At 49.0% G+C, this 14,599-nt stretch overlaps 1 protein-coding gene across 3 annotated transcripts; it reads left to right on the plus strand.

Moving 5' to 3' along the window:
• The first annotated feature begins 1,551 nt into the window (after nucleotides 1–1,551).
• On the plus strand, nucleotides 1,552–14,223 carry smyd4 (SET and MYND domain containing 4). Of its 3 annotated transcripts, none has more exons than XM_031808372.1 (10): nucleotides 1,554–1,885; nucleotides 3,771–3,915; nucleotides 6,291–6,380; nucleotides 7,270–8,398; nucleotides 9,735–10,028; nucleotides 11,138–11,310; nucleotides 11,520–11,667; nucleotides 11,863–11,979; nucleotides 12,503–12,626; nucleotides 13,466–14,223. In XM_031808372.1, the coding sequence occupies exons 1-10, from the start codon at nucleotides 1,752–1,754 to the stop codon at nucleotides 13,593–13,595; spliced, it is 2,484 nt and encodes an 827-aa protein (XP_031664232.1). In that variant the 5' UTR covers nucleotides 1,554–1,751; the 3' UTR covers nucleotides 13,596–14,223. The 3 variants fall into 3 exon arrangements, with proteins under 3 accessions (XP_031664234.1, XP_031664232.1, XP_031664233.1); XM_031808373.1 differs by having other exon boundaries at nucleotides 11,523–11,667; XM_031808374.1 differs by lacking the exon at nucleotides 13,466–14,223 and having other exon boundaries at nucleotides 1,552–1,885; nucleotides 11,886–11,979; nucleotides 12,503–12,617.
• Nucleotides 14,224–14,599: the final 376 nt, after the last annotated feature.

Genomic DNA, 14,599 nt, shown 5'->3' on the forward strand with positions numbered 1-14,599 from the left:
TCAGGGGAAATGAAGACCCAACTGAGCACAGTAAAAGATAAGATCCAAAGGAATGTACAACCATAAGAAGACATTTCAGCAATGAGGCAATGAGTTTAGGCCTAAAAGATGCGCGGGCTAAACTGTGTTTGTTGATCAATTGTAACTATTATTTAAATGTATCAATTGATCAACAAACACGGTAGTATTTTTTTAGGCCTAAATGTACATTGAAGTATTATTTGCAGTTGTCCCTATGACAATGAACACACCCTGAAAGCACTGATTGGTCTGAACCAGTATCTGTGTACTAGAGACCTCATGACTGGTCTGAACCAGTATCTGTGCGCTAGAGACCTCATGACTGGTCTGAACCAGTATCTGTGTGTTAGAGACCTCATGACTGGTCTGAACCAGTATCTGTGTGTTAGAGACCTCATGAATGGTCTGAACCAGTATCTGTGTGTTAGAGACCTCATGAATGGTCTGAACCAGTATCTGTGTGCTAGAGACCTCATGACTGGTCTGAACCAGTATCTGTGTGTTAGAGACCTCTTGACTGGTCTGAACCAGTATCTGTGTGTTAGAGACCTCATGACTGGTCTGAACCAGTATCTGTGTGTTAGAGACCTCATGAATGGTCTGAACCAGTATCTGTGTGTTAGAGACCCAATGAATGGTCTGATCCAGTATCTGTGTACTAGAGACCTCATGAATGGTCTGAACCGGTATCTGTGTACTAGAGACCTCATGACTGGTCTGAACCAGTATCTGTGAATTAGAGACCTCATGACTGGTCTGAACCAGTATCTGTGTACTAGAGACCTCATGAATGGTCTGAACCGGTATCTGTGGGTTAGAGACCTCAGAATATGAAATTGCGCTTGAGGCAATGTAATGCGTAGTTCGAACATGTCGATCATATCTTTAGTGCTCAACATTAAGTCTCCCTCCATGTCAATGAGTAGAGTGGGCAGCAGCTACGTCATTTTATTTTAAATAACATAGATGCTAAGACATCTCTGTATCAATAGCCAGGGCAAATCGGTAGCCAACCAAATAACCCCACAACTCAACAATAAGTCTCAGTACCTCCTAAAATTGCATGAAAATGGGAGGGTAGGATCAGATAAACAGAACACATCTTTGAAACAGAAACAATATACAATTTGTGAAAGGCCTATTGTGTTCAAAGTAATTAAACGGATGACTTTTATTTTCAAGCTTTTTGCCCGATTTGGACCATAGACATGAATATTTGTAGTCTTCAGTAGTTACCACAGTCACAAGGTCTAATGCCTGCCTATTTCTAAATTGGATCTTCTTAAAATGTGATTTTAAAAACTAACCCTACCCTTATCCACACTGCTAACCTTATGACTAATCCTAACCTTAAATGAAGACCAAACATATAATTTCTGTTTTCTGAAATGTTATGATAGAACTTTGTGGCTGTGATAACTCGTGGAAACCTATTCGGATCCGTTAATGTCACTGATTTCATGGAACTTTAGTTCATTTTCCGGTGCGTGGCGCGGTGTGCAGAATCCAGGAGTGGCCTTTCAATTTCGGTGACGTCATCACATCGCGACTTCCGGATTCTCGATGACTGCCGTTAGAAGAGAAATTGCGCGCTGATTTTGAGCCTCAACTATCAATTTACATTGAGATCTAGCAGTCTGTATAACCAAAATGGATACGCAGTTTCTGAAAATACCACCGAAGCGCACATGAGTTTCTCTCCAACTACAGTGTAACGTTCGTTTCACAGAATGGACCTGCCGTGTGTCGAGTGGCAAAAGCATGTTGAACAGAAGTGGAGCCGACTCACTCTTGATGAGAAGAAATGCTTCTCGTCCCTGTTGGACATAGACGAGGTCTTTGATTTTGGCCTGTCTCAAGTAATGTGAGTAGCCAATACGTGCACGTCTCTCTAGCATACAGCATGTCATTGGCTAGCAAAATAACACCAGGCGGCACTCTACTTTCTTCCAGACCATGGCTTGAAGGAATCCTGTTTTTGTTTCGGGAAAGGTTCGGGTAATTTACGCAGCAGGTTTGCAAAAATTACAGAGCAGGTTAGGAGAATTTACACAGCTGGTTCGGATAATTTACGCAGCAGGTTAGGAGAATTAACACAGGCAGCAGGTTAGGAGAATTAACACAGGCAGCAGGTTAGGAGAATTAACACAGGCAGCAGGTTAGGAGAATTAACACAGGCAGCAGGTTAGGAGAATTAACACAGGCAGCAGGTTAGGAGAATTAACACAGGCAGCAGGTTAGGAGAATTAACACAGGCAGCAGGTTAGGAGAATTAATTTAGGCAGCGGGTTAGGGGAATTAATTTAGGCAGCGGGTTTGGGGAATTAATTTAGGCAGCGGGTTAGGGGAATTAATTTAGGCAGCGGGTTAGGGGAATTAATTTAGGCAGCGGGTTAGGGGAATTAATTTAGGCAGCGGGTTAGGGGAATTAATTTAGGCAGCGGGTTAGGATAATTAATTTAGGCAGCGGGTTAGGATAATTAATTTACGCAGCGGGTTAGGAGAATTAACACAGGCAGCAGGTTAGGATAATTAATTTAGGCAGCGGGTTAGGAGAACTTGCGCAGCAGGTTAAGAGAAGTAGGTTAAAGTTAGGAAAGGGTATTTACCGTATGGTTTGTTGGATCACCACAATGTGGCTTTTCAAACATATGTCCCTTTAATCAGTGACAAAGAATCCCCCCCCCAAAAAAGTACACTTACTGTAGTGTAACAGATGTGAAATAGCTAGCTTAGTTAGCAGTGGTGCTGAGGTAACGGATGTGAAACGGCTAGCTTAGTTAGCGGTGGTGCTGATGTAACGGATGTGAAACGGCTAGCTTAGTTAGCGGTGGTGCTGATGTAACGGATGTGAAACGGCTAGCTTAGTTAGCGGTGGTGCTGATGTAACGGATGTGAAACGGCTAGCTTAGTTAGCGGTGGTGCTGGTGTAACGGATGTGAAACGGCTAGCTTAGTTAGTGGTGGTACTGATGTAACGGATGTGAAACGGCTAGCTTAGTTAGCGGTGGTTCTGATGTAACGGATGTGAAACGGCTAGCTTAGTTAGCGGTGGTTCTGGTATAACGGATGTGAAACGGCTAGCTTAGTTAGCGGTGGTTCTGATGTAACGGATGTGAAACGGCTAGCTTAGTTAGCGGTGGTGCTGATGTAACGGATGTGAAACGGCTAGCTTAGTTAGCGGTGGTGCTGATGTAACGGATGTGAAACGGCTAGCTTAGTTAGCGGTGGTGCTGGTGTAACGGATGTGAAACGGCTAGCTTAGTTAGCGTTGGTTCGCGCTAAATAGAGTTTCAATCGGTGACGTCACTTGCTCTGAGACCTTGAAGTAGTAGTTCCCCTTGCTCTGAGACCTTGAAGTAGTGGTTCCCCTTGCTCTGAGACCTTGAAGTAGTAGTTCCCCTTGCTCTGAGACCTTGAAGTAGTGGTTCCCCTTGCTCTGAGACCTTGAAGTAGTGGTTCCCCTTGCTCTGAGACCTTGAAGTAGTAGTTCCCCTTGTGCTCTGCAAGGGCCGCGGCTTTTGTGGAGCGATGGGTAACGATGCTTCGTGGGTGACTGTTGTTGATGTGTGCAGAGGGTCCCTGGTTCGCGCCCGGGTATGGGCGAGGGGACGGTCTAAAGTTATACTGTTACTGTAGCAACACAAGGAGGCTGCTGAGGGGAGGATGGCTTATAATAATGTCTGGAACGGGTTTGTTGGTGTCAAACATGAGGTCCAACGACACCCTTTTTCATTGACTGTCTTTCAGCCAAGACGACGTGGACTTTCTGTCGGGCATTTCCAAGGACGATCCTGTCCAGAAGGACCTGGAGCGAGCTGCCAGATGCCGGAAGGAGGGCAACTCCAGCTTTAAAACCAGGGACTACACGGCTGCTGTCCTGCACTACTCACAGGTAACATCTTTACAGCCAGGGACGACCCTGCTGCTGTTCTGCACTACTCACAGGTAACATCTTTACAGCCAGGGACGACCCTGCTGCTGTCCTGCACCACTCACAGGTAACATCTTTACAGCCAGGGACGACCCTGCTGCTGTCCTGCACTACTCACAGGTAACATCTTTACAGCCAGGGACGACCCTGCTGCTGTCCTGCACTACTCACAGGTAACATCTTTACAGCCAGGGACGACCCTGCTGCTGTCCTGCACCACTCACAGGTAACATCTTTACAGCCAGGGACGACCCTGCTGCTGTCCTGCACTACTCACAGGTAACATCTTTACAGCCAGGGACGACCCTGCTGCTGTCCTGCACTACTCACAGGTAACATCTTTACAGCCAGGGACGACCCTGCTGCTGTCCTGCACTACTCACAGGTAACATCTTTACAGCCAGGGACGACCCTGCTGCTGTCCTGCACTACTCACAGGTAACATCTTTACAGCCAGGGACGACCCTGCTGCTGTCCTGCACTACTCACAGGTAACATCTTTACAGCCAGGGACGACCCTGCTGCTGTCCTGCACTACTCACAGGTAACATCTTTACAGCCAGGGACGACCCTGGAGGCTATATACAGGGGGTTACGGTACAGAGTCAATGTGGAGGCTATATACAGGGTATTACGGTACAGAGTCAATGTGGAGGCTATATACAGGGTATTACGGTACAGAGTCAATGTGGAGGCTATATACAGGGGATTACGGTACAGAGTCAATGTGGAGGCTATATACAGGGTATTACGGTACAGAGTCAATGTGGAGGCTATATACAGGGGGTTACGGTACAGAGTCAATGTGGAGGCTATATACAGGGTATTACGGTACAGAGTCAATGTGGAGGCTATATACAGGGTATTACGGTACAGAGTCAATGTGGAGGCTATATACAGGGTATTACGGTACAGAGTCAATGTGGAGGCTATATACAGGGTATTACGGTACAGAGTCAATGTGGAGGCTATATACAGGGTATTACGGTACAGAGTCAATGTGGAGGCTATATACAGGGGATTACGGTACAGAGTCAATGTGGAGGCTATATACAGGGTATTACGGTACAGAGTCAATGTGGAGGCTATATACAGGGGGTTACGGTACAGAGTCAATGTGGAGGCTATATACATGGTTTTACAGTACAGAGTCAATGTGGAGGCTATATACAGGGGGTACCGGTACAGAGTCAATGTGGAGGCTATATACAGGGGGTACCGGTACAGAGTCAATGTGGGGGCTATATACAAGGGGTACCGGTACAGAGTCAATGTGGAGGCTATATACAGGGGGTACCGGTACAGAGTCAATGTGGAGACTATATACAGGGGGTACCGGTACAGAGTCAATGTGGAGGCTATATACAGGGTATTACGGTACAGAGTCAATGTGGAGGCTATATACAGGGTATTACGGTACAGAGTCAAAGTGGAGGCTATATACAGGGTATTACGGTACAGAGTCAATGTGGAGGCTATATACAGGGGGTACAGGTACAATGTGGAGGCTATATACAGGGGATTACGGTATAGAGTCAATGAGGAGGCTATATACAGGGTATTACGGTACAGAGTCAATGTGGAGGCTATATACAGGGGGTACAGGTACAATGTGGAGGCTATATACAGGGGATTACGGTATAGAGTCAATGTGGAGGCTATATACAGGAAACAAATCTGCCGTTTCCAGCTACAATAGTCATTAACAACATTAACATTGTCTACACTGTATTTCTGATCAATGATGCAGACAATTACATTGATGGAAGCTACTATCTATCTGCAATATTAAAACTGATCTACCCCCTTAAAAAAATAAAAATAATGCTCTCTCCCTGTCTCCCCCCTCTCTCCAATCCCTGTCTCCCCCCTCTCTCCACTCCCTGTCTCCCCCCTCTCTCCACTCCCTGTCTCCCCCCTCTCTCCACTCCCTGTCTCCCCCCTCTCTCCACTCCCTGTCTTCCCCCTCTCTCCACTCCCCGTCTCTCCACTCCCTGTCTCCCCCCTCTCTCCACTCCCTGTCTTCCCCCTCTCTCCACTCCCTGTCTCTCCACTCCCTGTCTCCCCCCTCTCTCCACTCCCTGTCTTCCCCCTCTCTCCACTCCCTGTCTCTCCACTCCCTGTCTCCCCCCTCTCTCCACTCCCTGTCTCCCCCCTCTCTCCACTCCCTGTCTCCCCCCTCTCTCCACCTCCTGTCTCCCCCCTCTCTCCACTCCCTGTCTCCCCCCTCTCTCTCCTCCCTGTCTCTCCCCTCTCTCTCCTCCCTGTCTCCCCCCTCTCTCCACTCCCTGTCTCCCCCCTCTCTCTCCTCCCTGTCTCCCCCCTCTCTCCTGCAGGGTGTGTGTCATGCGTCTCTGAGCTCGGAGCAGCTCTCTCTGTGCTATGCCAACCGTTCTGCAGCGCTATTCCACCTCCAGCGCTACAGGGTGAGTGGAACAAGAGTACTTCTCACTAGTTTGTCTTACGTCCAGTCTTCTCACTAGTTTGTCTTACGTCCAGTCTTCTCAGTAGTTTACATCTGTCGTCCAGTCTCCTCACTAGTTTGTCTTACGTCCAGTCTCCTCACTAGTTTGTCTTACGTCCAGTCTCCTCACTAGTTTGTCTTACGTCCAGTCTTCTGACTAGTTTGTCTTACGTCCAGTCTTCTCACTAGTTTGTCTTACGTCCAGTCTTCTCACTAGTTTGTCTTACGTCCAGTCTTCTCACTAGTTTGTCTTACGTCCAGTCTTCTCACTAGTTTGTCTTACGTCCAGTCTTCTCACTAGTTTGTCTTACGTCCAGTCTTCTCACTAGTTTGTCTTACGTCCAGTCTTCTCACTAGTTTGTCTTACGTCCAGTCTTCTCACTAGTTTGTCTTACGTCCAGTCTTCTCACTAGTTTGTCTTACGTCCAGTCTCCTCACTAGTTTGTCTTACGTCCAGTCTCCTCACTAGTTTGTCTTACGTCCAGTCTCCTCACTAGTTTGTCTTACGTCCAGTCTCCTCAGTAGTTTATATCTGTTGTCCAGTCTTCTCACTAGTTTACATCTGTCGTCCAGTCTTCTCAGTAGTTTGTCTTACGTCCAGTCTTCTCAGTAGTTTATATCTGTCTTCTCAGTAGTTTATATCTGTCGTCCAGTCTTCTCAGTAGTTTATATCTGTCTTCTCAGTAATTTATATCTGTCGTCCAGTCTTCTCAGTAGTTTATATCATCTTCATTATTACACTGCTTACCTTTCCATTTCAGATATTGTTTTTTTGAGGTGTTTGTGTGTGTGTGTTCCATCTTTGTATTGTTTGACTTTCAGAGCTTCTCCAATGTATTTCTTCTCCTCAGGAGTGCCTTGAGGACATCGACAGAGCCCTGAACCATGGCTACCCAAGTCACCTGAAGCACAAACTACAGGACAGACAGGCACAGTGCCTCAACCACTTCCCCAACGGGACAGAGGGGATAACCACCGCCAAGCAGGGGGCAGGGCACCAGGCAGAGGGGGTGTGTAGCAGGACCAACTCAACAAAGCCCAAACCAAAGTCCCCAAACTCCCAGCAGCAGAATGGGAGTGCTCCCGTGTCGTGTCTCTCCCCTGGTTTGACCGTGTGCTTCAGCCCTGAAAAAGGGCGACACCTGGTGGCCACCAAGGAAATCACGGCCGGAGAGGTGATATTGGAGGACAGGGCTTACAGCTGTGTGCTAATACCAGGGATGGGGGGAGGGAGAAGAGAGGAGACGGAGGAAGCAGGAGGAGTGTTTGGGACCGAGGTGAGGTACTGTCATCAGTGTTTGGGGGACACGGTGAGCCCTGTGCCATGTGAGGGGTGCAGCTACGCCCGCTACTGCTCAGAGGGGTGTCGGAGGGGCGCGTGGGAGTGGCATCATCGCTGGGAGTGTCCAATCGGAGCCGAGCTGAGTACTGCGGGGGTGATGTCACAGCTGGCGCTGAGGGTGGCGTTAAAAGCGGGGGTGAAGGAGGTACTGAGGGCACGGGAACCAATCAGAGACGGGGATAATGATTCTAAACTAATCAGAGAGAAGATTAGCTCCAAGAATTCCAGTTTTAAGCCAATCACAGAAAAGATCCGCCCAAAGATGAAGAATTCTGGGTCCAGTGACGCCACCTCAACTGAGCCGGAGGTCAACAACCCCTCTGCTTATTACCATGGTGATTCCTACCTGAGCGTCTACCACCTGCTGCCTCACGTGAATGGCCACGCCCCCAGCCTGCGCTTCTTGTGCTCTGTCACCATAGCAACGCTCTACCTGCGGCTGCGCCAGGCGGGACCTCCACCTGTGTCCTGGGAGAGGGGAGGAGCCTCAGAAAGCATGACGTGCAGTAACCAATCGCGGGCCCCCGAGGAGGGAGAGGGCTGGGCTCCGGAGCTAAGCCTGCTGGGAAGTGTAGCTCTGAGGCACATGCTGCAGCTGAGATGTAATGCCCAGGCAGTGAGCCTGCTCAGAGACACAGGTGAGTGTGAGTCAGTCGGAGAGGAAGAGGTGATCTGAGAGGCCCGACTCCAACCCAAAATCTGTCCTCACAAGAATAACGTGTGAAGCAGACTGACTGGATATTTTTTTTGTATGGAGGTCAATGAGAGGGTGTTAAATCTGGTCAACATAGCCTCACTTAGCAAATTAGCAATTTCATTCTAACACCCAAACTGGGTGCACTATCGTGCTCAAATTGATTTGTCCCCCCCCCCCCCAACGCGATCACGACACACAGGTTCAAATATCAAAACAAACTCTGAACCAATTACATTAATTTGGGGACAGGTCGAAAAGCATTAAACATTTATGGCAATTTAGCTACTTAGCTTGCACTTGCTAGCTTTTTTGCTGTTGCTAGCTAATTTGCCCTGGGATATAAACGTTGTTGTTATTTTACCTGAAATGCACAAGGTCCTCTACTCCGACAATTAATCCACACATAAAACGGTCAACCGAATCGTTTCTAGTCATCTCTTCTCCTTCCAGGCTTTTTCTTCTTTGGACTTTATATGGCGATTGGCATCTCATAGTTACCTTGACGATCGACCGAACTCAGTTCATCTTTCAGTCACCCACGTGGGTCTAACCAATGAGGAGCTGGGAGAGGCAGGACTTGCTCAGTGTCACAAATAGAAGTGACTTCTATTTTCGCGCTTGGCAACTCAGACGCTCGTTGGCGCGACGAGCAATATTTGAATAAAAACATGTATGTTTAAATAGAATTTGCAACGCTGGCACCCGCGACGTGACCGGTGTGGTCAGCGTTATGTGATCTGATAGAAGTTTCGTAATGTTTAGGTTGTTACGTATATACTGATGTAAGTAGACCCGGTGGCTTCCCCCACGGCTTCCCCCACGGCAACCCCCACGGCTTCCCCCACGGCAACCCCCACGGCAACCCCCGCGGCGACTTTGAGAAAAACAGGTTTATATCTTGAGTTGTGCTGCTGTTCACATGTGCATCTGCCTTCTCATTGGTTAGAATGTTCCCGCCTTCTGCCTTTTCAGGGACATTCTATTTCCATTGTTAAAGCAGACAGACGGTACAATATCTTTTCAGTATAATGGATAATCTTTGTTTCAGTTTAATGTCTTTGTCGTATTTAGTCTGGTGGATGTGTTCTACATGGGCCCCTATTCTCTATATCGCACACTGTTTTTTTTACTGCAAAGGCCCATGGGACTCAACGTAAGTGCGTTATGTAGGGATTAGGGTGCCATTTTGGAGCTAGACCTACTCCGTAAACGCATAGGAGAGAGCATTTCCTGTCTGACCTTAGAATGACCTTTTGACCTTCCCATGACCTTTACAGGTGATTTTACTGCGGTGCAGTCCACCCAGGAAGTTCGCATTGCCACGGCAATATTCCCCACACTGAGTATCCTAAACCACTCCTGCTGCCCCAACACAAGCCTCAACTTCAGGACCTCTCACCTGGTCTCACCTCAACCAGACCGAGGCTCTACTGATGAACTGGTTTCCACTGAGCCTGTTTCTACTGGTCCTGAGGCCTGTTCTGCTCCTGTCTCCGTCTCAGCTGGAGTAGCTGTCTCTATCAGAGCATCCAGAGACATCTGTCCTGGACAGGAAGTCCTCCACTGTTACGGTGAAGAAGAGATCCGTCTGTCTCCCTCCTATCTGTCGGTCTCTCTCATCTGTCTGTCTGTACCTCTCTCTCGTCTGTCTGTCTGTACCTCTCTCATCTGTCTGTCTCTCGTCTGTCTGTCTGTCTGTACCTCTCTCATCTCTGTCTCTCGTCTGTCTGTCTGTCTGTACCTCTCTCTCATCTCTGTCTCTCATCTGTCTGTCTGTCTGTCTCTGTCTGTCTGTACCTCTCTCTCATCTGTCTGTCTCTCATCTGTCTGTCTCTCGTCTGTCTGTCTGCCTGTCTGTACCTCTCTCTCGTCTGTCTGTCTGTCTGTCTGTCTGTCTGTCTGTCTGTCTGTCTGTCTGTATCGTTTACTGTTTCAATGTTTATACTCCTAAACATTATATACCTCCTCCACTCCCTCCTCCCCTCCCTCCTCCCTTACCTCCTCCCTTACCTCCTCCCTTACCTCTCCCCTACCTCCCCCTACCTCCTCCCCTATCTCCTCCCCTACCTCCCCCCTTCCTCTTCGCTTACCTCCTCCCTTACCTCTCCCCTACCTCCCCCTACCTCCTCCCCTAACTACCCCCTACCTCCTCCCCTAACTCCCCCCTACCTCCTCCCCTACCTCCTCCCCAACCTTCTCCCCTACCTCTCCCCTACCTCCTCCCCAACCTCTCTCCATCTCCTCCCCTACCTCCCCCTACTTCCTCCCTTACCTCCTCCCCAATCTCCTCCCTTACCTCTCTCCCCAATCTCCTCCCTTACCTCTCTCCCCAACCTCTCTCCCCAACCTCTCTCCCCAAACCTCTCTCCCCAAACCTCTCTCCCCAAACCTCTCTCCCCAACCTCTCTCCTCAACCTCTCTGCCCAACCTCTCTCCAACCTCCTGCCCCAACCTCCTGCCCCAACCTCCTGCCCAACCTCTCCCCCCAACCTCTCCCCCCAACCTCTCTCCCCCAACCTCTCTCCCCCAACCTCTCTCCCCCAACCTCTCTCCCCCAACCTCTCTCCCCCAACCTCTCTCCCCCAACCTCTCTCCCCCAACCTCTCTCCCCCAACCTCTCTCCCCCATCACTTCGCTACACCCCTCCCCCATTTCCCCACTCCCCTCCTCCCCCTCTCAGGTCCTCACAGCAGCAGGATGGTGTTGTGTGAGCGTCGGCGACTCCTACAGGAGCAGTACCACTTCCTGTGTATCTGTCAGGCCTGCAGTCTGGAGCAGGGGGAGGGGCCAGAGAGCGGAGGGGCAGGGCCAGACACACATCTGCAGTGTGGGAAGTGCGAGGGACCTGTAAAGGTGGGAGTTTCTCATCTTTAATTACATACATTTCTCCATCTTCTTCTCAGTAAATGTTTCTATTTTGTAAAACATTTCAACTGCCCACTTCTGTTTTTACTTAGACTAGTAATTCATCCTCAAAATCTAGTCAGAGTAGATGGTGCCTAACTATGCCATTCATCATCAATCAATCAATGTGTGTGTGTGTGTGTGTGTGTGTGTTCCAGCAGTGCAGTGTGGACGGTGCAGGGTGGGTCGTGTGTGTGCGGTCGTCTTGCGGTCATCGTGTGTCACGCTCTGAAATGGACCTCAGACTGCAGGAGGTCAGGGTTCAGCTGGAGCAGGCAGTGGACCTCCTGGAGACAGACAGACCAGGTGTGTGTACCTGCTTATAATATGGAATATGACTGGCTGTGATTGGAGATGTTGGTCATTTTCCTGGTGAAATGTGTTTTGTTCCCCATGAGATCACTGTTGTTTATGTGATGAACAAGGTGTCACTTCCGTCCGTCCCCCCTTCCCTGCCCCCCCCCCCCCCACCCTCCTTCCCCTCCCCCTCACTCGCTCTAGCCCAGTCTGTCATGATGTTACAGAGAGCAGTGTCTCAGGCTGGTATCTTCCTGAAAGAGACTCATTCTCTACAGGGACAACTGGCTGATACCATGGCCAGAGCATATTCCACTATGGGTGAGGAGGACTTGTGTGTGTGTGTGTCTGTCTGTCTGTCTGTGTGTGTGTGTGTGTGTGTGTGTCTCTGTATGTCTGTGTGTGTCTCTGTATGTCTGTGTGTGTGTCTGTGTCTGTCTGTCTGTGTGTGTGTGTCTCTCTGTGTGTGTGTGTGTGTGTGTGTGTGTGTACACCTACGCTCTCGTCGTTCTTGTAGTGACTGTATTCTGTGTCTCTGTGTGTGTGTGTGTGTACCTGCGCTCTCGTCGTTCTTGTAGTGACTGTGTTCTGTGTCTGTCTGTGTGTGTGTGTGTGTGTGTGTGTCTCTGTATGTCTGTGTGTGTCTCTGTATGTCTGTGTGTGTGTCTGTGTCTGTCTGTCTGTGTGTGTGTGTCTCTCTGTGTGTGTGTGTGTGTGTGTGTGTGTGTGTGTACACCTACGCTCTCGTCGTTCTTGTAGTGACTGTATTCTGTGTCTCTGTGTGTGTGTGTGTGTACCTGCGCTCTCGTCGTTCTTGTAGTGACTGTGTTCTGTGTCTCTGTAGGTGAGTGGCGAGGGGCAGCGTGCCAGTTGGAGCGTAGTGTTTTAGCCACCCGTTCCCAGTACGGACAGGACAGTATTGAACTGGGACGTCAGCTCTTTAAACTGGCACAGCTACACTTCAATGGGTGAGAACAACTCCCACTGAATGGGCTGAGGAAGAGAGGAGAGCCAATCATATACAGCTGTGTGTTTCTGGCTCCGCCTCACCACCTCTCTTCCCCTTATTGCTCTTCTCCCCCACCCACCATCTCTCAATCCCCACTCTAACCTCTCTCTCTCTCTACCCCCCCCCACCTCTCCATCCGCTCTCTAACCTCTCTCTCCATCCCCTCTCTAATCTCTCTCTCCATCCCCTCTCTAACCTCTCTCTCCATCCACACTCTAACCTCTCTCTCCATCCACACTCTAACCTCTCTCCATCCCCTCTCTAACCTCTCTCCATCCCCTCTCTAACCTCTCTCTCCATCCCCTCTCTAACCTCTCTCTCCATCCCCTCTAACCTCTCTCTACCCCCCACCTACCTCTCCATCCCCTCTCTAACCTCTCTCTCCATCCCCTCTCTAATCTCTCTCTCCATCCCCTCTCTAATCTCTCTCTCCATCCCCTCTCTAACCTCTCTCTCCATCCCCTCTAACCTCTCTCTCCATCCCCTCTCTAACCTCTCTCTCCATCCCCTCTCTAATCTCTCTCTCCATCCCCTCTAACCTCTCTCTACCCCCCACCTACCTCACCATCCCCTCTCTAATCTCTCTCTCCATCCCCTCTCTAATCTCTCTCTCCATCCCCTCTCTAACCTCTCTCTCCATCCCCTCTCTAACCTCTCTCTCCATCCCCTCTCTAACCTCTCTCTCCATCCCCTCTCTAACCTCTCTCTCCATCCCCTCTCTAACCTCTCTCTACCCCCCCCCACCTTTCCTCTCTATCCCCTCTCTAACCTCTCTCTCTCTACCTCCCTCTGTCTCAGAGGTTTCCCAGGTCCAGCTCTCTCTGTGATCTCCAGGGCCAGAAGACTCCTGTCCCTCCACTGTGGACCCCACTGTCCTGAGGTACAGGAACTACAGTCCATGGAGGACTGTCTACAGGGGGTGTTGTAGGACTGTCTACAGGGGGTGTTGGAGGACTGGGGGTGTTGTAGGACTGTCTACAGGGGGTGTTGGAGGACTGGGGGTGTTGTAGGACTGTCTACAGGGGGTGTTGGAGGACTGGGGGTGTTGTAGGACTGTCTACAGTGGGTGTTGGAGGACTGGGGGTGTTGTAGGACTGTCTACAGGGGGTGTTGGAGGACTGGGGGTGTTGTAGGACAGGCAGGGAGAGCTGAGTGAGTGAGTGAGTGGCAGTGTTGTAGTACTTGAGACCGGTCTCTTTGAGTCTCTCAATCTTGTCTCTTTGTAGGATACATTTGTCCTCTGTCTTGACTCGGACTCATTTCTTCCTGAGACCAGCGGAGTAAAAAAAAACATTATCAGCTTCCATTCAATAAGTGAATAAAACCGCTTGGCCAGGACAAATATATCCACTCCTTTCTTGAAACATGTAATACCTGTTGAACCTGTTGAACCTGTTGAACCTGTTGAACCTGTTGAACCTGTTGAACCTGTTGAACCTGGGCCCTTTGCTGCAGTCCATGATCAGAAGTAAACCTCTTTAGCTTCATGGGTGGAATGTTATTCATATTGTTCCAAATGAATGAAGTTTATAAAAAATAAAAAAAATTCCGGTGTTTATATGTCTGGTTTTTTTGTTGTTTAACTGAAGTATAATTAAAAAAATGTTCTGTGATGAATATCAGGTGTAATATCAGGTGTAATATCAGGTGTAATACCAGGTGTAATACCAGGTGTAATACCAGGTGTAATACCAGGTGTAATATCAGGTGTAATACCAGGTGTAATATCAGGTGTAATACCAGGTGTAATACCAGGTGTAATATCAGGTGTAATACCAGGTGTAATACCAGGTGTAATACCAGGTGTAATATCAGGTGTAATATCAGGTGTAATATCAGGTGTAATATCAGGTGTAATATCAGGTGTAATACCAGGTGTAATATCAGGTGTAATACCAGGTGTAATATCAGGTGTAATATCAGGTGTAATAC

Source organism: Oncorhynchus kisutch, linkage group LG28 (assembly GCF_002021735.2).
Source record: "Oncorhynchus kisutch isolate 150728-3 linkage group LG28, Okis_V2, whole genome shotgun sequence".
Classification (NCBI taxonomy): Eukaryota; Metazoa; Chordata; class Actinopteri; order Salmoniformes; family Salmonidae; genus Oncorhynchus; species Oncorhynchus kisutch.

Excerpts from the sequence above, each read along its gene's own strand:
- smyd4 (XM_031808372.1), top strand. The coding sequence starts at position 1,752 with ATGGACCTGCCGTGTGTCGAGTGGCAAAAGCATGTTGAACAGAAGTGG. Across the intron at positions 11,311-11,519 it reads AGTGCGAGGGACCTGTAAAG|CAGTGCAGTGTGGACGGTGC; the intron begins GTGGGAGTTTCT and ends TGTGTGTTCCAG. Across the intron at positions 12,627-13,465 it reads GCACAGCTACACTTCAATGG|AGGTTTCCCAGGTCCAGCTC; the intron begins GTGAGAACAACT and ends CCTCTGTCTCAG.